The 25,045-nt window shown below is 37.9% G+C and overlaps 2 protein-coding genes across 2 annotated transcripts in view; one reads left to right on the forward strand and one right to left on the reverse strand.

Moving 5' to 3' along the window:
- CIDEA (cell death inducing DFFA like effector a) overlaps window positions 1-25,045 on the reverse strand; it is a 557,707-nt gene that overhangs the window by 152,335 nt on the left and 380,327 nt on the right. The gene's annotated exons all lie outside the window — the stretch shown is intronic.
- The window catches only part of SLC9A3 (solute carrier family 9 member A3), a 53,872-nt gene that overhangs the window by 15,381 nt on the left and 13,446 nt on the right, over window positions 1-25,045 (forward strand). Inside the window, exons 2-8 of the mRNA XM_069853777.1 lie at window positions 9,182-9,484; window positions 14,301-14,461; window positions 16,442-16,520; window positions 18,552-18,729; window positions 19,582-19,802; window positions 21,809-22,011; window positions 23,861-23,950. Of these exons, the coding sequence (XP_069709878.1) occupies window positions 9,182-9,484; window positions 14,301-14,461; window positions 16,442-16,520; window positions 18,552-18,729; window positions 19,582-19,802; window positions 21,809-22,011; window positions 23,861-23,950 (1,235 nt within the window). The remainder of the gene's footprint in view (window positions 1-9,181; window positions 9,485-14,300; window positions 14,462-16,441; window positions 16,521-18,551; window positions 18,730-19,581; window positions 19,803-21,808; window positions 22,012-23,860; window positions 23,951-25,045) is intronic.

Raw genomic sequence — 25,045 nt, forward strand, 5'->3', positions numbered from 1 at the left:
AAAATGGCTTTTAACTGCCTATTAAAGAATACACTTATCTCTGAGTTTCTTCAGATGTAAACCACCCGAGATATAAAATCTCTCTGAGGTTTTTTCAATAGAACTTTCAGTTTTTCTAGATTTGGTAAAAGCATAAGATACTGATTAATGAAGTAATATTGTTAAGAAGAAAATAGTAAAAGCTTTTTTTTTATTAAGGATTTTGTACCACCTGTATATAAAAAATTCAAAACAGCACAATCAATTCATAAGACTTATAGAATCATAGAATAACCAGGTTGGAAGAGACCCACCAGAGTCCAACCATTCCTATCAATCACTAAACCATGCCCCTTAGCACCTCGTCCACCCGTGCCTTAAACACCTCCAGGGAAGGTGACTCAACCACCCCCCTGGGCAGCCTGTTCCAGTGCCAAATGACCCTTTCTGTGAAGAATTTTTTCCTAATGTCCAGCCTAAATCTCCACTGGCAGAGCTTGAGGCCATTCCCTCTCATCCTGTCCCCTGTCACTTGGGAGAAGAGGCCAGCTCCCTCCTCTCTACAACCTCCTTTCAGGTAGTTATAGAGAGCAATGAGGTCTCCCCTCAGCCTCCTCTTCTCCAGGCTAAACAACCCCAGCTCCTTCAGCCACTCCTCATAAGACTTGTTCTCCAGCCCCTTCACCAGCTTTGTTGCTCTTCTCTGGACTCGCTCCAGAGCCTCAACATCCTTCTTGTGGTGAGGGGTCCAGAACTGAACACAGTATTCGAGGAGTGGTCTCACCAGTGCCGAGTACAGAGGGAGAATGACCTCCCTGGACCTGCTGGTCACGCTGTTTCTGATACAAGCCAAGATGCCATTGGCCTTCTTGGCCGCCTGGGCACACTGCTGGCTCATGTTCAGTCGCTGTCAACCAACATCCCCAGGTCCCTCTCCTCCAGGCAGCTTTCTAGCCAGACTTCTCCTAGTCTGTAGCACTGCTTAGGGTTGTTGTGCCCCAAGTGCAGGACCCGGCATTTGGCCTTGTTAAACCTCATGCCATTGGTCTCAGCCCCGCGGTCCAGCCTGTTCAGATCCCTTTGCAGAGCCTCCCGACCCTCCAGCAGATCGACACTTCCACCCAGCTTAGTGTTGTCTGCAAACTTGCTAAGGGTGCAAGACTTGCAGAATACCATTGTTGCAAGTTTCGTAGAACGGAATCTAAAGGGCTATAAAATATGTGATCAATTTCCAGACCAGGAAAAAAAACCCTGAGTGCACTTTGTTGATAAAGTTTGGAAAAGCAAATACAAGCAATAACGATCAGCTTCAGCCATGTTAAGCCTGCTCAAACACTTCCTGGAAAGGCAAGAAGAACAGTTCAGTAATGTTTGGAATACTTGCTTCAACTGAACCACTCTTAAACACAATGGAAGATACCTTTTTTGCCCTTGCTTTAGGCCTAAATTTATCAGCTAATAATACAGGGGGTAAAATAGCTACCAGATGGGTAAGAAAAGGGCAAGATAAAGTGTGAAACTGTAACAAGGTTATTTGTGGAAGTCACTGGAGTTTAGTTTTTTGACTAGTGTTATGCAGGGTTTGGGTGGTTTTTTCATTTTGTTTTGTTTGTGTAGGTTTCGCGTTTTTTTCTTTTTTCTTTTTTCTTTTTTTTTTTTTTTTTTTAAATTAAAATTGCATATAGAGGTGAAGTATCTTTCTGAAGGTTTCTGGTGACACTTTCCCCTAGGCATTATCAGTATTCATGTAGATCTACCTATTTTACTAAAAAAAACATATAATTTAAGGAGTAGGAGAAGGAATGAAACACAATACTACTAAGGGCAGTTTCACTCAGAGACCACTAACAAGAATTTCTACACCAGGCTGTGCATGAGAAGAAGAAAGCTACACGTCTGCATGAAGTAGATACAGGATGACTGTGAGTCACCAGTGGGATAACGAATCCAGCATGTAGCTGAAATATAGATTGTGATAGCAAATTATTAATGCCGTTGGACCTGCTTCTGCTGTGACTCATGCAGAATGCCGTCTATACTTCTCATGACTCTGAGTCTGCAAAGGTGAACTCGGATGGAAATAGAGCTGAAGACTGAAAATAAGTGGGTTAGTTTAACAAACCGAAGACAAGCAACAAAAAGAGAATTTGTTTCTCTCTGTGCTTATATAATAGGAAATTTAACATTAGGGAATCAGAACTATTTAAGAAAACTGATATTACTATCAGAAATGAAAATGGATATTAATAGCTGTGAAAAACTTCATGCTAGAAATCAGAAGACTAAATTTGCGATAAGGGCTGGTGGTGTGCCTTAACATAGGTGAAGCCGGAATAAAAATCTCTGTAATGAGAGTCATGAAATATTGTGATGTGATAATAGAGGACCTGGTAACATGACCAAATAGTTCTAGTTCTTACAGTCATTATTAAACTTATAATATGCTCTGTGCAGGCTACATAAGCAAGTACAATTGGTTGGAAAGTAGGCCTAAGACTACGCAGGCAAGAATTATTGTGTTTGGTAATGTGGCAGGGGTAGAAAACTTTTGTAGCCAAGTCATAAAAGAGATCTTAAAAAAGAGGTCCAGTGGAACAGAGGTCAGTGGAAAGGGATGCAAAACTGACATGTCATATAAAAATAATAAGAGTTAAAAGGACAGTGCAGAAAATGAAAGACACATGAGTATAAAGAAATCACGCACAGGAAGTTTGTTAAAGAACTAGTAGGTGTACTGGACTGTTAAGAAGCAAAAGGAGCCATAAAAAAAGATAAGAGAAACATAAATACAGGAAACCTTTAGAAACAGGGAATTGGATCAAAAACTTTCTCTTAATAGAGAAGTGGGTTAAGTAGAAAGTGGACTTGTCAGTAGAGTGTGCTCTTGAACAAATACAGGAAATAGTGATTAACACCAAATACTTGAGGACAAGCAGCAAAATCTCTGGAGAAATTTGAAATTGAAAGCTGTAGAAGTATAAAGAAAGCTGCGTATAAGACAGAAGTCAAGGTGACTGAAGAGTGGAAGAGAGCTTGTCTTCCTTAAAAAAAAAAAGAAAAAAGATAAACATTATTAGTCATTATTGTTAAGTAATGTTCTAAACAATTGCAACAGTGATGTTTCTCAAGGAGTTTGTATTGTTTAAGAAGCTAGGTGATACGCGGAATGCAACTGACATACATCGCTGTTATCATGAGAGGGACACAGTGAATGCTACAGGCAGCCAATAAAGATCAGACATTTGTATGAGACTGTTAGTAAACCAAGAATTAATAGTTTTAAAACAGTGATTGTTCAGCTTCTTTTTAGACAGTGGGGAGATCAGGGTATCTGATCTACACATACAGCTTAAAGAGAAAAAAATTGTGAAACACAAAGAATCTAAAATAACCTTTGAAAGGAGTTTGCAGATAAAAAAGAAACAGGGGGCAAAGGATAGAAAACACACAGTTCTTTCTGTACCCGACATCTACACACAGTTCCTACACCGTGAATGCTTCAGTCTCTGCCCAGGGGCTTGCACAGGCCATGTCACAAGTCTCCAAAGCACTGCTGCTTCTTTCTTGGTATGGAAGATACAGTTGGTTAGTCTGATCTAGCTGGCTGCAGCGAATGCACGAAGATGTGAGGCAAGAGAGTGGACAGGGATGCATGCCTTTTAGGGATGGTGGAAACAAAACTATCCTTCCTGGAAAATAGGTGCTTCATATTATGTTTTAGACAGTGTAGCCATTGCCTAGTCAGGTGACCAACATAATAGGAGTGGACAGGGACTTTGCAGAGGCTTTTGGACTGCATTACTGCTCAGCTACACTTGATCTATTTAGTTCACAAACTGGTATTTGATTATACTTTGAATTGTTTTACAGGCAAGGTAAAACAGATTTTTTTCCGTGTGTTCTATTAGAATATATTTCAGATTAATGATTTTTTTAAGTAACAACATAGATCTGCAGAAAATGCTACTGAAAAAAAACCCTGCAAGAAGGGTAGAACTGAACATTTTTTTAAATAGAATGCCCCCTCTGTAATACTAAGGAGGACGTGAACAGATAGCTAATATAAGAAATGAAAATTTTGTGCCTCCCAGTAGGAGTCCAACCGCTGAAAGATATTTAGAAGAAAAATTTCCCTTTGGGCAGCATATTCTTTTGTGGAATTTATTCATGCCGTCTCTTAAGTAGCTTCTACATTGTGCCTTTACAGGAACCTGGTTATATACTCTTCTGGAGATATTATTGTTTGCATCTCTGTAAAGCAAATTTAAAGAATTAGGAAGAAAAAGTTATAGCATTTTTCTCTTACTTTGGTCAATGGCAAGGGTTGTCAACAGTTACAAAGACTGTAGTCTTGGAGTTCAAATTAAAAGCACTCATGGCTTGATTAACCATAATTATAAGCGAAAATAAAAAGTGATAAATGAAAAATAGAATAATAGTGTATTATCAGTGCATATTTGTTTGACCCACTAGCAAAAATGCATATAGTATACCAAACCTATTACTAGCAGTGGTAGAGGAAGCTGAGAAATGTTTGCAAATTTATTTCTATGCTTTCATTGGAACAATGGAAATTACAGGTCTAAAAAAAAAAAGAGGCTGAAAATATTTTAATAATCTAAACTATTTTGTGATTCTCTTGATTTTTTTTTCTGAAGATACATGGAAAAGAAACTTCAGCAGATAATTACTGGCTTTGTTGTAAGTCAATTCTTGATTTTTCTGGATGACGTTTCATGCTGTGCACATGCAGTAGGTTTTGTGATTATCTGGGACAGTGGTATTATCTGAAAAATATTTCAGTGTTTTCAGAGTTTTGGATTTACACTAACAAAGTTAATGAAAGTTTGATTAGTCATTTGAGATAGTCTTAAAATCATCGTATAAATCCTGAAATATAACAGTATATTAAATAAGTAGTTTCAGATTTTTGGTTTTGCAGCATTGTATTTTCAAAAAGTGGCAAATCTATCTTGAATTGTTCATTTCAGCTGGAAAAAAGGCACAAAATTCTGCAACTAAGTAATTGAAATATTTCTGCCGATAAGCAAAAATCGGTATTCATTAAAAACAGATATTGTTAGAGATAATTTGGAAAGACATATTAGAAAATTCTATTTAAAAAAAAAATTATGTCTATAAATATTATGTGACTTGACCATGAAGTGTACATTTTTTCTCCTTTATTATTATTTTATTTATTATTGTTGCTATTTAACCAGCCCCTTCTGTCTTCATTTCATTAGTTAATGAGAATAGGTTATTCTGTTGAATCACTTCTTGTAAAGCAGTCTCAGGTGGCCTTGGAAAGCAACATATAGTTCACTGAAAGCTTTAAATTCCACTGAAGGATTGCATCTAAGTTACTGTGTTTTTAAAAGGTGATATGAAATAACTTACTTCTTAAAGTATTTTTTTTTTTTGAGTCAAACTGGTTCCAGCCATCATATCAAAGATTGCTAATTTTTTTCGTCTTTCTCATCAGATACCTTAAATATCATAGTCCCTTTCCTTGGATCTCAAAGGAAGTGTCAGGAAAAAAAAATTCACAGGAAGTTTATGCTATGTAATTGTTTATTAACTTTGTAGAAAGCTTCTAAATCAGCAATGCTCAGCTTGAATTCAGACTCCATTTACTCACTAGCCATTCCAATCTACTTTCAAGACTGGTTTGGCACATACTGGGGGGAAGAGATATGTTTTAACTTTTTCACTGATACTGTACCTAGACGCATGTAGATGAATTTAAATGATAAATGTCAAAATTTTTAGATCACAGGATCACCCTGCGCACTGTTATTTCTTTTATGCTACAGACTGGCTACAGTTTTTCTTTATTTGCTCTTTTGTACTTTTCATCATTAACAGCAGTGAAAGTAGACTTAATTTCCTCTCTGGGTCCCTCACAGAGTAATTTGTCTGAGCAGTACTGCATACTGTCCTTTCTGGTATTTGTAATTTCTTTCACAATAGTAACAGGCTAAATTCCTTCTGCATTTCAGTCAGGTGAAGTGCCTAGTCATGCTAGGTGTTAATTACATTTAGATGTAATTAAAACTTGCAATACTTCAACTTTGTCATGGGGACAAAATTCATTTTGTGGGACCATTTCTGGTTCTCTCCTAAGCAAGTAAAGGTGAACTTTATGAAATGAATGTACTGTTATTATGTCTGTATAACACACTTAGAACATATTAGAGACATAACTTTGGATTGTGAATTGTTAAAAAAAATTATAAGTGAATTTGGAATTAATCAGTCTATCAATTTCTGTAAATGCAGTGACTACTCATAATGCACAATGTTCATTGAAAATATTTTATGCACACAGCCAGAAGAAAAAAAGTCATTAAGTGCAAATATGAATTCATATCGATCTAAGTTCCAATTACATCTTAGTCTAAAGCTATTTCATTAAACTAAATTATTTGTGGTATTTTCCTTTTATGTATTTCTGTATTTATAGACAGTACATTTTGTTAATCATATTGCATACTGTCTGCCTGCACAGTTAGTTAGGCAGTAACCTTAAAATAGCTGCAGTCCATTGTTCGTATTTTGCTTGGGCCAAAAGCAAAAAGGAGAAAAGAACTCTCCAGAGCCCCGTTTCATGCAATAACTTTCCTGTCCACAGGCTGCATTCCTAAACTAACAGAGTAGAGGAATTTGTTGCCGATAGTACTAAAATCTAGTACAGATAACTCTAATTGACTGATTAAAGGAACACAAGCAGATATGATATAGCTGATAGACTGGGAACTTGCGACTTCCAGGAGGAAACAGTGTTATAACCAAAATCAGGTTGACTTCCCAGCACTCACTGGGAGAAACTGGTTTTGATTGTAAAGGTGGGAATTATACAGAGTATGAATTTTCAGCTGAACATTGAGTTTCTTCCAAATGTGTAGTTCAGAAAAGTCTTCACAGGTTTATTTTAAATTTTTAACTTAAACTTCTTGCAGTCATGGCTTATCTGCAAACATAAGAGTAGGAAAAACAGACTTAGGGTTAGTAAGACTAGCTCAGCAACATTCATTTTCCAGGATAAGGCGATAATCCCTACTCTGTGAGGTGATAAATTAGTTGATAATTCACTGACTGGGAGTTTAAGGTATCAAGAAGGACCAGTAGGAGAAACTTTTGAGAAGTTAAATGCTATAATTTATACACATGAAATAGTAGCTAGTTTGTTTTCTCTATTTAATTTCCTCTCCTTTTTTTTTTTCTTCTTCTTATGCAAGCCCAAGGGATTTTGTTACAAAGAGTGGCAACTAACTGGGAAGAACCATGGTGTTTATTTCTGTGAAGTGTTATTCAGCTATTGATTACATGATACAGGTGATATATCAAAAACTAGTATGGTTTAACCAACTTCCCTGGATGCAATTTGCTTTTCTATGTTATTGCTATTGTATTAATCCCGCTCTGAAGTTGTGTAGTAACATGGCTTTGTTTTCAAGTCTTTTTTACAAACGCTCCTACATTCATGCTTACTTATGGTGTAAGCAGGCTGTTGTCAGTTTTCCTTTAGTGTTTTCTATTCTAATGATGACACGGAGGTTATACAACTAGAAGGAGTCGTCTTTTTGTGGGGCTACTGTAATGATGGGTCATACTTCTAACATTGCTTGTGTAGATGCAGCCAAGATGAAGACAGGCAGTTCAGGAATGGGGCCCTTAAAAGTCTCTAAAAGGTAACTAGTAAATGTTTGACTAGACAGATACTTGGCTGGGAGGAAGAACAATAGCCTTTTAGTAAAGTAACCTGGTCTAAGATCTCTGCATAGTCATGAGAAAGATTTTTCTGTTATACCTTAAAAGATCAGAATTCTACATGATGCCTTCTTGTCCAAACTAGTTTTTAGCTAACTTGCAGTAGCATTGTAAAATCTTCAACACAGTTCTAGGCTGACGCCCAAACCAGGAGAAACTCGGTGGTGGTGGGATTTAGTGGAATTCTCTTCCTAAAATGAAACTCGCATTTTCAACGCAAGGCTATATAATTAAAATCCCATGTATTGGGTCAGTATGCAAAAACATCAGGGTTCAGACCACGTGGGACACATCAATATTTAAGATAAACTGAAGGAAGAACTCGGAGAAATCCCAAGCAACTTGATTTCTCTCTATTATACTCTCTATTATTATACTCTCTATTCTCTCTATTATTCTCTCTACTTTTGTTTGCTTTTAGCTGATACCTAACAAGTGCACTATAAACATATGTTACTATGTATATTTGCATTCTTATTTGTGTTTCTGTCATCTTGAATGGTCTAATTTTTATTTCTCAGCCTTGCCATCTTTCTGTGTCTTTAGATTCACTCATGGCACTCTTTAGTTTTTTTTCCCTCTAATTAACGGCTAGTCTTACCACACCACACCATACCATTACATGTTTTTCTATAATAGGTACATAATACTGTTCACATTTATGAATAGATTTGACATACTACTGTAAGATACAGAAGTTTATGACACTGTTGCACTGAAGAAAGTAGCCTGTTGCAGAACCGTTTCCCACGAATGTATCTATTTGTGAAGGAGGTGCCACTAAAGCACCTGTTCCTCGAGAAACCCTCTAAATTAGTTGAAATCTTTACTAGGGAAAGTTTGAGGAAAAGGCCCCAAAGGGATCTTCCATGATATCATTTCCATTCTGCTGCTGCAGGCTACATTGTCATGTAATATTCCTCATACATTTAATAAGAGTTTTCTTGAAACTAGTTCTCCTTTCAGCACTCTTCTCCCATCCGCCAGTAAACCTGCTAGTATACTGATCATTTTTAAAGGCAAATGTTGGGAGGTCACTTGTATTTTAGAAATGGATATAAACCATAAAGTCATACATTTCCAGCACTTCTACCATTTCTTTTCGGTCTTGCACTTATTGCTTTGCAAATAATACTGTATTTCCATAAGTGGATCTTGTATGTAGAAAATAATTCTGTAAAGGAAATAAATGTAATGGCATACTAGTATCATAAAAAGTAAAATATGCTGGGAAAAATCCACTAATTTTATAAGTGGCTCGGTTCTGACACTGTCTATAACCTATGCATTCCATGCATGCTTTTGGGTCTAATATCAATGAAAGCAGGAAGTTTGTGTGAAGTCAAAATTGCCAGCTAACAGCTGTTGTTGTTGTTCAATTTGTTTCTCCATTCCAATTCTAACGAACTGTTTTCCTCTTTCCTTGCAGTCTTCCACTTGTCCCACAAAGTCACTCGAGTCGTTCCAGAGAGTGCTCTGCTGATTGTTCTTGGTCTCCTCCTTGGTGGCATCGTATGGGCATCAAATCATTTTGCCTCATTTGCCCTTACACCAACTGTATTTTTCTTCTATCTGCTGCCTCCCATTGTTTTAGATGCTGGATATTTTATGCCAAATAGATTGTTCTTTGGAAATCTTGGTTCCATCCTTTTGTACGCTGTCATTGGGACAATATGGAATGCTGCCACAACCGGTTTATCTCTCTATGGTGTCTATAAGACAGGAATAATGGGTAAGTTTCACCTGTGAAGGTGCAATTGTGAATGCTACTGCATGCCAGCAGTTAGATGGGTGATATTTTACAGTTTAAGAATTATTTTCGTCAGAAAAATCCAACTTAAAGGGAGCAATTTGTAACATTTTTTACCAAACCTAAGAATTATCTGAGAAATCTCCTCTGAAGCAAGCACAAAATGAGCTTCAACCTGTCTCTTATATTTCCCTCCTCTAAATGTGTGCATACACTCTCAGAATAAAGCTCAGAATTCTTCCTGCTAATGGACATCTGCACAAAAATAAATTCTGGAGGGTTTGTTTCTTTCTGCAGTGATAAAAACCTTCAAATCATAGAATCATAGAATCACTAGGTTGGAAAGGACCCACTAGATCATCAAGTCCAACAATTCCCATCAATCACTAGAGCTGTCTTCCTTCAGTCAGCTTTAGTATTAAGTAAGCAATGCATGCCAAGTGGATATGTCTGGCATGACGCTTCTCTATTTTATTTTCTGAGTCTGGAAATTGTAACTGAATACTTACAGAGCCAAGTGTCACGTAAGATGCACTCTATCCTAATCATACTACATACAAGGGTATGGAGATGCTAGAAGAGGCACAGAACAATTCTTCCCCCAGCAGGTGTGGCATGCACAGAAGCTATGTACTATCACCTGAAGAACAATAATTCACATGGATTGCATGTGTTTTGAAACAGGCATCATATCTATGCTTTTTTTAGTGTGTGTAGTGAAGAAGCTCAAGAATTCTTCTATGGCAAAATTGTCTTAGGTTAGTGATTTCTAGAAAGCACTTAGTGGGCTCATCTGAGTGTAGCTGACCAGTACAGGTAGAGTGTTAACTGTGCCTGTGCCTCTCTGTTCTTGGCAACCAGTATTGAGATCCCAGACTGAGTGAGTGGTGCCAAGACTGCGGGGTTATATTGTGTGGTATGAGCGGCTCAACAGCTAGTCATAGGGCTGTTCTATAACCACAGCAGTGTGAAATGGACTCAGAGCATTGCAATGGAATTCCTTTTCCATCCAGCTAAGAAGAGTGCCTTAATTGTTCAGAAGTTGCAGATATTGCAGAGGACATTTTTGTGATGAAGAAATTGACTAACTATTACTGAAGTTAACATAGTAGAGTTTTCCAGCCTCAAAACACGCTCCTATTCTCCAGCACAGGGAAGCAGCAGAATTTGGGGCTGAGTTCCTTGAAACTGAGCATAAGACTAGGATATCTCTTCAAACCAGTTTAAGAGAAAATAGTCTGGAAGAACTAGGCCACATACTATGTGGCCTACATATGAACATTGTTCATATGACAATCGTCTTAGGTAACTCCTAGTTAACTTAGGTGACTTATTTGTAATAAGACACATCTATGATAGATTTAGCTTACATTTTAGGTATTTACCTTAATATATTTCACATTTGATAATTCTTCTTTAGAAGATGCAGAGGTGACAGTTCAGATGCAGACAGTATTGACTTTTATAGGTAGGTAAGACATTTTATGTGCTTTCAGCCTATAGGCACAATATATTGCATCCATAATTTCACAATTATAGTTCAGGAACAAAAAAGATGACAACGGGATATTTCTATTACAACAGATTCAATAAAGATTTCTTTAAATATCCAAGCTTCTAAGAACAACTACAAAAAATAATGAAAAGATATTTGAACATTCTTTTCTGGGTACTATAATGAATGAGAGTTTCTTTCAAAAATATGTCAATAAAAATCATTGAAGGAAGAGCACTGACCTCTTTGACATGTGAAACAGAATCATCATGTGTTTTCCAAAACATTTTCTTTAAAGTGAAAAATGCATTTATCTCTCGTTCTCCCAATTTGTGAACAACTCTCCAGTGCGAGCTGGATTTAATGGCTACGTGTTCTGCTTCATCATTATGCAAATCTTTCAGTGACGGTATATACTAGAATTCTGAATATATAGTTAAACAGGACAATCAGCCCCTATCTGGGTCACAGCTAAAGCTCTACAAGCTAAAAGTACAGATGTTAACAAGCAACCGGTAAAAGGCAAAAAATAAACATGCCTGCTAAATTTAAATGTTTAGAATGAGCATTAACTGGTGTACTGTGGGTGTGTGGTGAACTGTTTTTACCACCAAGACATATTATCTCCTACTAGAGTCTTGATTTCAGCTATGGAAAGGACAAGAGAAGCCTGTCTGTGATTCAAACTATGTCATTCTTCAGCAAAGCTAAGTAGGACTGCAAAATATCTACATGACACACACTTATTAATCCACTAAATAAGTTGTGTTGACCTCCAAAACATCAGCAAGAATTTGAGCAGCATACTTTTTGAAGAGCGTCACTGTTGTTACTTACTTCCTGAAGAGAGGAGAAGGATGAGTTACTCAATTTTTAGAAGAGTTTATAGTAACCTCTGGTTGAAGTTCTGTGGCATATGTTTGTTTCTACCCCGCTTTTTCTACAATTGGAGTCAAAAATATCGTAAAATGTAGAAATGTATATCCACGACAAACTAAGATGAAATAAAAACAGATTACTTAAAACTTCATTATTAAATGGGCCTTTAGTACTGCCCTTCAATATAAGGCTGCACAATTCAATGGATTACATAGATTTCCTACATAAATAAACATAAACCCAGCTCTTTGTTTGAATTAGATATCCTTATAGATACTCTAATTTGCAGAAGAAAAAGAGATAAATTGATAATAATGAAGAAATCCTTCTTCAGAAGAAACATTAAAAGATCAACATCTTTATTAGTAACTAATAGCCATGCTAGTCTGCTTTCACAGAATAGGAAGACATATCTAATCATAAATCTTACTGGCTGATTGCATCTAATTGTTCACCAGCTGCTGAAGAACTAGATGACAGTCTGAATTAAAAACCCCATGCCTCTTGACACTGTTTTGTAGTAATTACAGATGTGTCTTAACCTTTCCACAAGCTCACTAGCTTTGCAAGTCTTCAAATAATGTACCAATGATCGTAATTGGTGACATATAAAAAGGATAAGCCAACTTATTTTAAAAGCTTGCATTCTATTGTACTCTGACATCTGATAGCAACTGTCATTTGGCTTATTCCTTCCTTAAGCACGGCAGAGAAGGACAACGTTTGATGGAACCATAACTTAGATTCAGGTTCAAGACTGTTCTGAGAAATTTTGGCATGGTCTTCAGCTCACTGCTTCAACCTGTCTCTCACACTAAAATGGATAGATTCAGTCTTCATTCACAGCCCAATATGTCCAAGAGTGAGCAAGACTATTTCTCTCTCCTTTCAAAAATCCAAAGCAGTCTGTGCAAGCTATGAACTTCTGGTTTTAGGACCATACCAAGGTCCTTATACACTGTATGGAAAATGTTGCAGATACTGCGACTGGCGGACAGCAGCGAAGTGAATAAGTACTTCTACAGCTCCCCCAGATTATTTGCCATACACGAGTACAGCAGGGTGCTGTTTACTCCTGTCTCTGGCTGCCCATGTAAGTGTCCTTCTCTTGAGTAAATATGCCTATGCCATTTTGCATCAAAAATATTTTGAATCTAGTTTCTGTTTCAGTTGCCTTCCAAGCACTAAGCATTCTGGATTTGAAAATTTACCTTATAAGAGTTCTTCCTAGAGGAGTCGATAGGTTCTGGAAGTACCTTATAGGCAGTACTGATCATTTGGCTAGATCTGCTGAATGTCATTGTCTGACTCATGCTTCTGAATTATTTAATATCAAATGGTTTTCTCCATCATCAATAGAAATCACTTCTGATACATCTATCTAGTAATTCAGGGTTTGGGCCTCTGCACTCTATTGAACTGAATGAACTCTCTACATATTCCTTCTTTGCTCTTTCTCATACCATTTGGGGCTTCATCTCCTCTTAATGAAACTTTCTTCCTCATAAAGGGAATTTTCCTGTTCTCTACTATTTCAAAAATCTGTTGCCTAGAAAAAAATTACTGGGCTACCACTCTTGATTCCATGAAGACGGCAAATTTTGGAAGGCTTTTAGGAAGCTGAGCAAAGTGATCTTTGTGGCTCTCCCTTTTCTGTTACTTTTGAAATTATAGTGATGCTTGTCTCAGTCTTATTTGCATAACTGAACAAAATAACCTTAATAACTAAAAGAAGATTAAAAATTACAAATAAATACTGTGCTACTTTGTCACTAGACTGTTGTAGTTGCAAAAATTTTGAAATCCTTGCCAAAATTCCTAAGGAGCTATGACACAAATATATTGAGGTACATTTTAGTCATTCGTCTGTTTTTATGGTTCATTTGCAGACCATTTAACAGTGGTTTAACATGAATCATAATTAGGTAACAAGTGGCTTAATTGCGTCTATCAATGAATATCTACTTGAATAAGTAGGCCACAAGTGGTATTTAACTTCACCAAGTGGAGTTAAGCTTCTCTGTAGCAGTACTTAGCAACCAAGAGTCAGACTTGGCCCATGGCATGAAGTATATCGGAACATTTACTTCAAGAGTACTGGTATATTCCTCTTACTGGCTTGTCAGTTCTCAGTTATCCCGAGTTAATTAACACAAGTCAGATAAAGCATACCACACACAAATACAAGAGCCAAGCCATAAGAAAAGGACTGTACTGCTCCCAGAATCAACTTTGATTAAATATTGGATCCAAAAAAGCCTTGCGGGATACAATGTGACACAATGAAGAACTTGTTAAGTGGTTTCAGTGCCTTGGGACCCCTATTTTCAAGGATTTTGCATTATCTGTAATACCACCGTATGACATTTCTGTAGATAATACAAGGCTCACTCTAGTTATGCTTTGTTTGCTTTGTTTTTGAAGGCCAACTGAGAGCTGGGCTGCTAGACTTCCTCCTGTTTGGCAGCTTAATTGCTGCTGTGGATCCTGTAGCTGTTCTGGCAGTGTTTGAAGAAGTCCATGTCAATGAAGTGCTATTCATCATTGTTTTTGGAGAATCACTTCTGAATGATGCTGTAACTGTGGTAAGCAAGCTATGTTTCCTGAAGACACCCGACCTCTACAGAGCTTCTTCTGAAGTGCATTTACCCTTAAATGAAATACAGTATAATCTGTGCGTATCTGCTTGTGGGCTAGTGTAGCATATCTTATGGTGTTTTCTGTCTTGCTTACAAACTCTGTAAGCCGTTTGGAACATGTAAGTCACCTAAAAGTTATGAGTTAGATGAGCATAAAAACATGAAGCTTCAGTTGTCTGTTTTATTTGCCTTTGCTTCATTTAGGGCTCTCATGACTTACTGAAATAAGTTCCAGGCATTTTAAGCCTTTCCCTGTTGTTGTTTTTTTAATGCACATACTCTTTTCTGCATATTTCCATTATGCCCATAATTGATATACATATCTCAGCTATATAGACAATGAGAGAGAGAATATTCACGGAAGCGCTTATGCCTGTTCCCTGTCTTCTACTTTGATCAGGTGATTATCAAACAGATATATAACAAAGAGCCAATGCAGGAAAAATTGTGGGCCATTTTATAAAGTTTCCAGTTTGGGTTAGGTGTTTTTGGTAACATTAATTTCTGTTTTCCTTCATTTAGAAAGAACAGGGAAACTTAATAGACTTCAATAGATACAAAACAATCCTGAATGTCTACTAATGATTTTATTTTGATCAGAAAAACTTTTCTTTTCACACAAGATTTTTCTCAGAGTAAAACAGTCAATAATTTAGTTGTACAGTGCTAGTGGGCAGGGGTCAGATTATGGCAGAAAGATGATGTGCAACTGAGTTGCTATAGAACTTCAGTTCACTTCTTGGATCATCACCTGTTCCTGGTTCTGTATATCTCCAAAGGAGGGTAAGACGTGTCCACCAGCCTCAGTCACTTTAATTTTGTGCAACCAAGGCAGCAAGGCACTGCAAGGTCATTTGCAGCAGCCTGACTGTTCATGTGAGTTTGAAAATGCCATTTGGGGCCTCCAGAGAAACCTAATTGCCTTTGAATATCAGTCTCATTAGTACTTTGGAGGTATTAGTAGAAACTTTGATGAACTCAAGTATCGACATCACTGGTTTTCAGAAGGAAAAGAGGTTTTGTTATTTTGATGTGAATACAAACACTTTACAAATAAGAGGAAGTCTGGTTATTTCTCAAAGAACATGTAGAAGAGAAGAGTAAGCATGATCAACAGTCAGCAAGCACAGCCTATGAGAAAGTTTGAAACAACCGGAGTTCTTACCTGGAAGAAGAAAAGACTGGAGGACAGAAGGGTGATGCAGCATTCTTTAATGTAAATATATAGAACGCTATTTTTACAGAACAAAGTAACCTACATGCCATGAGTAGGGTAAATATGATGAGAATTAACAAATTTAACTGCAGCAAGGAAAGCCGAGAAAGCCATAGTGAAGTTTTCCTCTATCCCTGGAGGAATTAAGAATAGATTAGACAGGCAGGTGTCAAGAAGGATGCTCATACAAACCTCCTTAGGCAGGGTATGGGTAAGGTATTAGACGAATTCTTTACTTTCAGCATTATCATTGTGTGTCCATTATTTTAAAAGCTTTAGTACAACTATGATAGCTTATTCTCTTCTACCTTTAACTTCTTTTATGTATGTTCAACCGATCCAATATCTTACTATTAGCATCTTATTGTTGAGTATCTCACTTGTCTTATACAGGCAATTAAATAAATCTGCCAGATACGTGGATTTGAGAGTGAGAAGTGCTTTAGAAAACACATCTAGTTGTAATAATGCTTCTTATAGACAGAAGTCATATTGAAATAAGGCATGGAATGTTGTTTTTAAAAAAAACTTTTTGCTCTGCTGCACATTTTCCATTTTGAAAAATTAAAACCTCTGCAAAACCTCCATCCATACAGAACTTTCAGGTCATACATAAATTCAGAATTCATAATAGTGAGGTCCAACAATGAAATTATTTTAATAGGCTTAATTCAGGATCTAATACTAAGTTAGTCTACTTTTCTTTTCAGGTGCTGTACAATGTGTTTGAATCTTTTGTTACAATAGGTCCAGAGAATGTGACGGGAACTGAATGTGTGAAAGGCATAGGTGCGTAGAATTGAATTCTGTATCACATCATTGATGTATATACAAGGACCAACACAAAAAATTCAAGACTAACCTGCTTTGTGAAGCAAACTCCCTGCATTTTCTTCTTCTTCCCAAAGATCAAGTTTGTGCTCAACAGAACCTGTTTTTTATTTGGTAGAAGATGTAAAAGCAGAAATGACGGAGGTATGAACCTCATGAGATTCAACAAGGTCAAGTGCAGGGTCCTGCCCCTAGGTCAGAGCAAACCCAAACACAATTATAGGCTGGGTGGAGAGTGCATGGAGAGAAGCCCCAAAGAGAAGGACTTGGAGGTGCTGGTAGATGAGAAGCTCAGCATGAGCTGGCAGTGTGCACTTGCAGCCAAGAAAGCAAATCATTTCCTGGCCTGCATCAGAAGAAGTGTGACCACCTGGTCGAGGGAGGTGATTCTCTCCCTCTATTCTGCTCTGCTGAGACCTCGCCTGTGTAGAGAAGAGAAGGCTCCATGTAGATGTTAGTGCAGCCTTCGAGTACTGAAAGGGGACCTACAGGAAAGCTGAGGAGGGACTTTTCTTTACAGGGAGTGTGGTGATAGGATGAAGGGTAATGGTTTCAAACTGAAAGAGTAGATTTAGATTAGATATTAGGAAGAATTTTTTTACTGTGAAGCTGGTGAGGTGCTGGCACAGGTTGTCCAGAGAGCCATGGGTGCCTTGTCCCTGGAGGTGTTCAAGGCCAGGTTGGATGAGTCTTTGAGCAACCTGATCTAGTGGAAGGCATCCAAGCCGATGGCATAGGGGTTGGAGCTAGATGATCTTTAAAGTCCTTTCCAATCTAAACTACGATTCTGTGATTCTATGAAAAAGATTGCAGAATTGCTTTGAACATTGGCAGCATCATATGCAGCTGTGTGTCAAATCAGAAGAGAACTATTTTGAAAGTGATTGCAATTGATTTCCTTAATTTGTTAAGTAAAATGATTACAGGCACAGTCTTTGTTTTTCTGTGTTGGACCTCCTGTGCAGACTTTTAAACTATATATTATTATTATGCTGTCCTTAACTGTTATTTTTCAGCCATTTTCGTTGTCACTCATAATTTAACACTTCTGTGGCATAGACAAATGTCTTAAAAAATACATACATTTAGAAAATAAATAATATTCCTAAATATTTGGAAAACTTTATCAGACTGTTTTCTTTTGAGAGACTCAACAGGTGTGGAATCCATTTGTTAAGGCCATCAAAATTAACAACTACACATATTTTCTTTCTGTTTCATAATGCGTCCTTAGTTTCAGCCTATCTGCACCCTGCGTTCCAGGAAAGTCATGATTGCAAATGGGCATTCTCACTCCTTATCACTGATTGCCATTGAGTAAAGTTTGTCAGTAAGAGATGTTATGTGTCTAAGAAATCTCCCCTCAGCCTCCTCTTCTCCAGGATAAACAACCCCAGCTCTCTCAGCCGCTCCTCATAAGGCCTGTTCTCCAGCCCCTTCACCAGCTTTGTTGCTCTTCCCTGGACTCGCTCCAGAGCCTCAACATCCTTCTTGTGGTGAGGGGCCCAGAAATGAACACAGGATTCGAGGAGCGGTCTCACCAGTGCCGAGTACAGAGGGAGAATAACCTCCCTGGACCTGCTGGTCACGCCGTTCCTGATACAAGCCAAGATGCCATTGGCCTTCTTGGCCACCTGGGCACACTGCTGGCTCATGTTCAGTCGGGTTTTACCATGGGTTTGACATATTTTATAATATGATTTTGGAAAAGCATTTGTTTACAGAATGTGGGATAAAAACTGTACAAAGAAATGTAGGTTTTGAATAAGCCTGAAATGACGATGTTTAGCAGAAAATAACCTTGTATTTTCTAGAGAATGCGGCATTCACATACCAAGTGCCTAAAAGCAATTAATGTTGTTGCATTTCAGAAATAATTTTTGACAGATCTTCCAAAATTTTCTCTTATTTGCTGGCCATAGATCTGATGAATACTAGTTCTAACTATTATATTTCTACTGTTTAAGTAGTGTTTGTTTTGTTTTTCAGTGTCATTCTTTGTAGTGAGCCTCGGTGGGACACTGGTTGGCATTTTCTTTGCTTTCCTGCTCTCATTGGTCAGTCGTTTCACCAAGCACGTGAGAATCATTGAGCCTGGATTTGTGTTTATCATTTCCTACCTGTCCTACCTCACAGCAGACATGCTTTCTCTTTCCTCTATCCTTGCGTAAGTCTCTTTTTATTACTGCCTGTGAAGGGGTTGAGAAGGGAATATGGTTTTTAAAATCCTTGAAAAGACAGACATAAATGACAGCTACAGAATTTGACACTCATGAAGCTTATGCTGAGTATTCTAGTGAAGGTTATACTATCCTCACACTGCAGTAGATTATGATTTACAAATACTGTCATTCAGCCTTGAAAAGGAAACCAAGTTTTCCAGTATCTGCTGTGCCAAGAGAACTTCCTGTGAAAAATAGGGACTTGACTCTTTCCACTTTGTGATTGATAATATTTCACTAACTAATAGCTGTCTATTTGTATTGATGTCTTTCCCTATAATCTGTAATTCAAACATTTTTCTAAGGCATTATGTAAATGTTAATTATTTGCTGCTCTTACTGTCTTGTCTGAGCTATTAAGGCTTGTCTAAATCTTGCCTATTTTGGCTTCAGTACCTCTGCGGCCTTTCTTCTTTTAGTATGCATTGTTTCCTGGCATATCTTTCTTCTCAATTTTGCTTGTTGTTCGTACATGCTACTGTGAGTGTATTCAAGATCTGAAAATCATACTGCAAACAGATCATTAGGTTAAAGCAGTATAGTAATCTGAAGAGAATTAAGGCCTGTTACAGTCTAATGAAATGCTGTCTTCAGACCTCTTGGAGTCACCTCAAGATGAATGTTTGAGATACGATTTTTTACCTAGATTAGACTCCACAATGGCTCCTAAGTGTATCATTCTTAGGAATTAATGGTCTGTGTTTTTTCACTATCTGATAGACAGATGGAAATAATTTTAAATGTTACCACAAATATTTTCTGAACAATTGCTTCTTTTTTCTTTTTTTTCCTCCTAGGATAACTTTCTGTGGCATCTGCTGTCAGAAGTATGTCAAGGCTAACATATCTGAACAATCTTCTACAACTGTAAGATATACCATGAAAATGATGGCCAGCGGAGCAGAAACTATTATCTTCATGTTCCTAGGGATTTCAGCTGTAAATCCAGACATCTGGACTTGGAATACAGCTTTTATTCTGTTGACTCTGGTCTTCATCTCAGTATATAGAGTTATTGGTAAGGGAATGATATTCCTGTCCTTGCATTGTGTTGTTGATGCAATCATGTATTCTTTTGCCAAAAGAAACATCAACCCTAAAATCAGAAAGAGTTCTAGACTTATTCCTTTTAAAACATTCCATTTATTTTAGTTGAATTTCTGGTTGATTTTGGGTTAGGAGCATAGATCTTTACAGTAAGCTTCATCATAACCTGTAAATACAGTAGGATTTCACTTCTGAGGATGTTTGGGGATATGACTAGCCCACTGGTTAACAGGAATTACCCAGTGACTAGCCTTTGTTGACCCAGCTCATGGTATTGGCAAAAGCTCCGAGTGAAACGGACTCTGTTCTTTAACTTACAGCCTTACAAAACGTGAGTCCTGTCAGGCATATCTTTCCTTCAGCTCTTTCAATTTGGCAATAAAGAGATTGTCTTAAGCTAGTTTTATGGTTGGCTTCAGGTTTGGGGCGCATAGTGATGTAAGACCATACAGAATTACACTGTAGGTTCTCTGGTTAAGAAATAATTCCTAGGGACTGGTGGAAAACTGAGTAAATAAGACTGTGGCAGGCAGGGATTACCTACTGTCAATTTACTGGGTTTGTATCAGTTTGCAAACATTTCGAAATACCAGTGACAATTTGCCCAACTGTGCAGTTCTACTACTTAATCATTGTTTTGTGAAATAGGAAAGGAGCTAAAATTGCAAAAAAGCCATAGAATGAAGTACTTCTAGAGAGTAACATACATAGTGATTTGGTGTATGGATATCTAGAAATAAGTTAAATGGGTTGATTTGCCTGTTTGCCTTGAATTAAATTCAAATAAAAGATAATGCACCTATCTAGCTGGCAGTTTTCCTGTACTCTGTATTCTTATCCTGTCTAAAGATTCCTGGGCTGAATGAAGGGCCTAGTTCCATCTCCTCCTTTCTAAATAGTATGTTACCGTTGTTTATTTAGCAACCACTCAGTAACCACCGATGTGTGTGAGGTGTTGGGACAAGTTTTCAGTATCCTGACTTTGTAACTTGTTGTATTCCTGGAATGAGTGGTTAACAATACTGTAAAGTGTGATCAATAACTAAATATTAACTAAGTAACTATAATAAGCCCTAATATATAACTAAGTAAATAGTCATCAATAACAATATGCATCCATTAAAGTAATTGAACTTAGGCATTGATAAATTACTAAAGACTTGATGATATTGGGCCTTATGTAATTGTAGCTCTCATACCCTCAGACAAGTCAGATTGGTGGCATGAATTAATTTTCAGGGTTCCCTCCATGAAAGGCATTTCTTACAGTGAGATACACAAGATGTTCTTCCCTTAGCACAAGGTCGAAGTTCTCTAAAAAGAGCATTATCTTTTACACTGGCTAACGCTCCTGGTCTGCTGCAGTGGGACACACATGCTGTGCTACTGTCAGGAGTGGTGAAGCTATTTTCCTTCTGTACAGTGTGCACTCTGGTGAGCTCTGCACAACTATAATTGTGATTTCTTGAGCTTTAGGTCATGAAGACATCATCTCACCTGTATACCTGAAGACAGCATTCTCACAACTTTCCATAAGACAGTGACATAAGTCATTTGTAGTGCGAAGCATAGCACACTTGCTTCCTAACGCTGTTTCAACCTATTTATCTTTCTGTTAAAAGACCCTGTGCATACGACTGACTAGTGCTAGAAATTCTGGTTTTCTCAACTGTGAATATCAAAGGTCTGTATATAGCAGAATTTGACCTTTAGTGCCTATGCCAGAGGATGGCACTCTCAGAAGAGCTGCTGGCTCACAGAAGAAATTTTATACAATTCCTCTGGCTGAACGTAAAGGGGAAGATATCAAATGGGCCTACGTGCCCTCCTTAGCAGTGTAGCAATACAGAGGGAGAAGTAGATGGTGTAGAGAGATTGTTATGAAAGCAGATTGATGGTACTGTTTCTGTTACATGGCTGGGATATTGACATTTCATAAGGGTATTTCTAGACATGCTGGCATTTGGTTTTTTATAGGTGTAGTTATACAGACATGGATTCTTAACCACTACAGAATGGTCCAGTTGGAGATAATAGACCAGGTGGTGATGTCATATGGTGGACTACGTGGAGCGGTTGCTTTTGCGCTGGTTGCACTTCTGGATGACCATAAAGTGGAAGAGAAACGGCTGTTTGTCAGCACAACTATAGTTGTTGTGTTTTTTACTGTAATTTTCCAGGTAATTAACTTCATAAGCGTGCTACTTGCAAGGAGGTGTGCCTCAGAAATATCAAATGCTTAAAACAGTTCCCAGATGAAGGTTGCATATTGTTTCACTGAACTGAAAGCATGATTGAATTTGTAATTTTAGTTACAAAGATCCTATTTTATGTTTTCATATGGCATCACAAGGGACAAAAGACAATTTCCTCTGTGCTAAATAATATTCAGTCTTAGCTGCTTGGTATTAATAGCTCTCAAGTTAATATCTGATTAAACATCCTTCACCTCATGTGAATAACTGTAGGCAATGGTCCCTTTTATGGGCAAACAGAGCCATTAAGCTGATCTACCGGAGCCTGAGTCCTTGTTTTGAAGTATAACAGTAAGCAGTGGGACAAGAGAGTGTTTAGCCTCCAAACAAAATTGCACTTCCTGGATTAAAAAAAACAATGTTAATTTTGATTGAGATATGTCAGTATGTACCAAGTTGGAATTTTTTTCTCAAATTTATTCTAAAAGATTTAATTGTGGTCACAAAACGCCTGATATGCACAGAAAATACTTTATTCAACAGTATATGAAACATTTAACACTTCCATTACCATATTTTTATTATAGAAAATATGTTTTCCACTGGTCTGTTCATAGAATCACCAGGTTGGAAAAGACCTGTTAGATTATTGAGTCCAACCATTCCTATCTGCCACTAAACCATGTCCCTGAGCACCTCTTCCACTCATCTTCTAAACACCTCCAGGGATGGAGACTCAACTACTTCCCTGGGCCGCCTCTTCCAGTGCCCAATGAACCTTTCTGTGAAAATTTTTTTCCTGATATCAAGCTTGCAACTCCCCTGTTGTAGCTTAAGGTCATTCCCCCCTAGTCCTGTCAGATGTCACTTGGGAGAATAGGCCACAACCCTCCTCTCTACAATCTCCTTTCAGGTATCTCTGGAGAGCAATGAGGTCTCCCCTCAGCCTCTTCTTCTCCAGGCTAAACAACCCCAGTCCCCCAGCCGCTCCTCATAAGACCTGTTCTCCAGTCCCTTCACCAGCTTTGTTGCTCTTCCCTGGATTCGCTCCAGAGCCTCAACATCCTTCTTGTGGTGAGGGGCCCAGAACTGTACACAGTATTCGAGGAGCGGTCTCACCAGTGCCGAGTACAGAGGGAGAATGACCTCCCTGGACCTGCTGGTCACGCCGTTTCTGATACAAGCCAAGATGCCATTGGCCTTCTTGGCCACCTGGGCACACTGTTGGCTCATGTTCAGTCGCTGTCAACCAACACCCCCACGTCCAGGCAGCTTTCCAGCCAGTCTTCTCCTAGTCTGTAGCACTGCATAGGGTTGTTGTGCCCCAAGTGCAGGACCCGGCATTTGGCCTTGTTAAACCTCATGCCATTGGTCTCAGCCCAGCAGTCCAGCCTGTTCAGATCCCTTTGGAGAATCTCCCTACCCTCCAGCAGATCCACGCTTCCACCCAGCTTATTGTCATTTGCAAACTTGCTAAGGGTGCACTCAATGCCTTCATCCAGGTCATTGATAAAGACATTGAACAGGGTTGAACACAGCACTGAGCCATGGCGGACGCCACTTGTGACTGGCTTCCAGTGGAATTAACTCCGTTTACCATGACTCAGTGCCTGGCCGTCCAACCAGTTTTCCACCCAGGAGAGTGTGCGCCTGTCCAGGCCAGTGGCTGAGGGTATTGCATCATTTTATCTTCTAAAGGGTACAGAGATAACTGAGAAATTATGAGAACCACCATATAACACAGACAAAATGCCCTCTTTCTTTTTAAGAATGACCAGCTGAAGTAAAGTCTAGGGTAATTCCTAAGTATTTATTGCCATATTTCAATCCATAGGGACTGACTATCAAGCCTTTGGTACAGTGGCTGAAAGTGAAGAAAACTGAACTCAGAGAGCCAAAACTGAATGAGAAACTTCATGGCAGAGTAAGATATTTTTAAACAAAATTGTGGTATCTTTTGGATTATTGCAGTGTGCCTTAAGAGAAAAAAAAATATCAGAGAAAATTTCTTTGTGGAAGGGAGGAGATGAGATAATCAAATTTCAAGTGCAAAATCCTTCAAACATTTCAAAAGTTGTCTTTAAGCTGTAATTTGTCTTTGGGTTAAGTCCTGTGGGGAGATACGCAACTGGAGGTTCTGGTCTTTCACTTGAGAATTCAATGGGGCTGACAGTACTGGGAAACAGAATGGCTGGGATGTACTTCTCTCTCTTCATCTAAAAGAGGAGGACATTTGATTGAAGATTGCTAGGGCAGAGCTTGTGGAAGTAAGTTGATTTTTCCTTCTTAAATATTCTTTGCTTATAGGTTTATTTTTCCTTCTTAAATATTGCTTACTCATGGAAAACACATGAAAGCAGGCTTTCTAGGTTGTATATTACATAAAAGAGTATACTGCTGCCCAGTGCAGATGTTAATTATATACTGCAATTCCTGATTAGTGGTAATAGTTTTAATTTTGCATGAATTCTCTGTGTGCCTGCATTTTTTTTAAATTTTTGAAAGATTTTCAAATATGATCTTTTCCAATTCACTTTCACACAACATTATGAAGTTTTTATTCAGTAAGAGAAAACACACATTTTTGGCACAAGTACAGGTTAAAGGACAGAAGGCTACAACATCTTTAATGGCCTTCTTGAATTCATAAACTTTTCAGATTTACATGTCTATCTCGCATTGGGCATTTTAGCATATTCTTGTGTGAGCTTCTAATCTTGTTGATTCTCATGCTGGTTACCTGAAGTGAATTAATAACTTAGTGATGGACAGAGTTTCTTTCTGAGGAATTCTTTAACAGACTACCAAATAAATACGTAATGCATTTATTATCCAGCAATTCAAATTTCACTCTCTGTTCAAATATTTTAATATTTGAATATCAAGATTCTTTCCCAGTTTATCTGTGTTTATGGGGTACAACTTTACATGTCAGTAGTGCAGGCTGAGCAGTAATGTCAATTCTGACACATTGTAAAGTTGTCCTACTTCCTAGAATATTCTAGAAGATACTGCCTGA

This window comes from Phaenicophaeus curvirostris, chromosome 3, assembly GCF_032191515.1.
Source record: "Phaenicophaeus curvirostris isolate KB17595 chromosome 3, BPBGC_Pcur_1.0, whole genome shotgun sequence".
In the NCBI taxonomy this organism is placed as follows: Eukaryota; Metazoa; Chordata; class Aves; order Cuculiformes; family Cuculidae; genus Phaenicophaeus; species Phaenicophaeus curvirostris.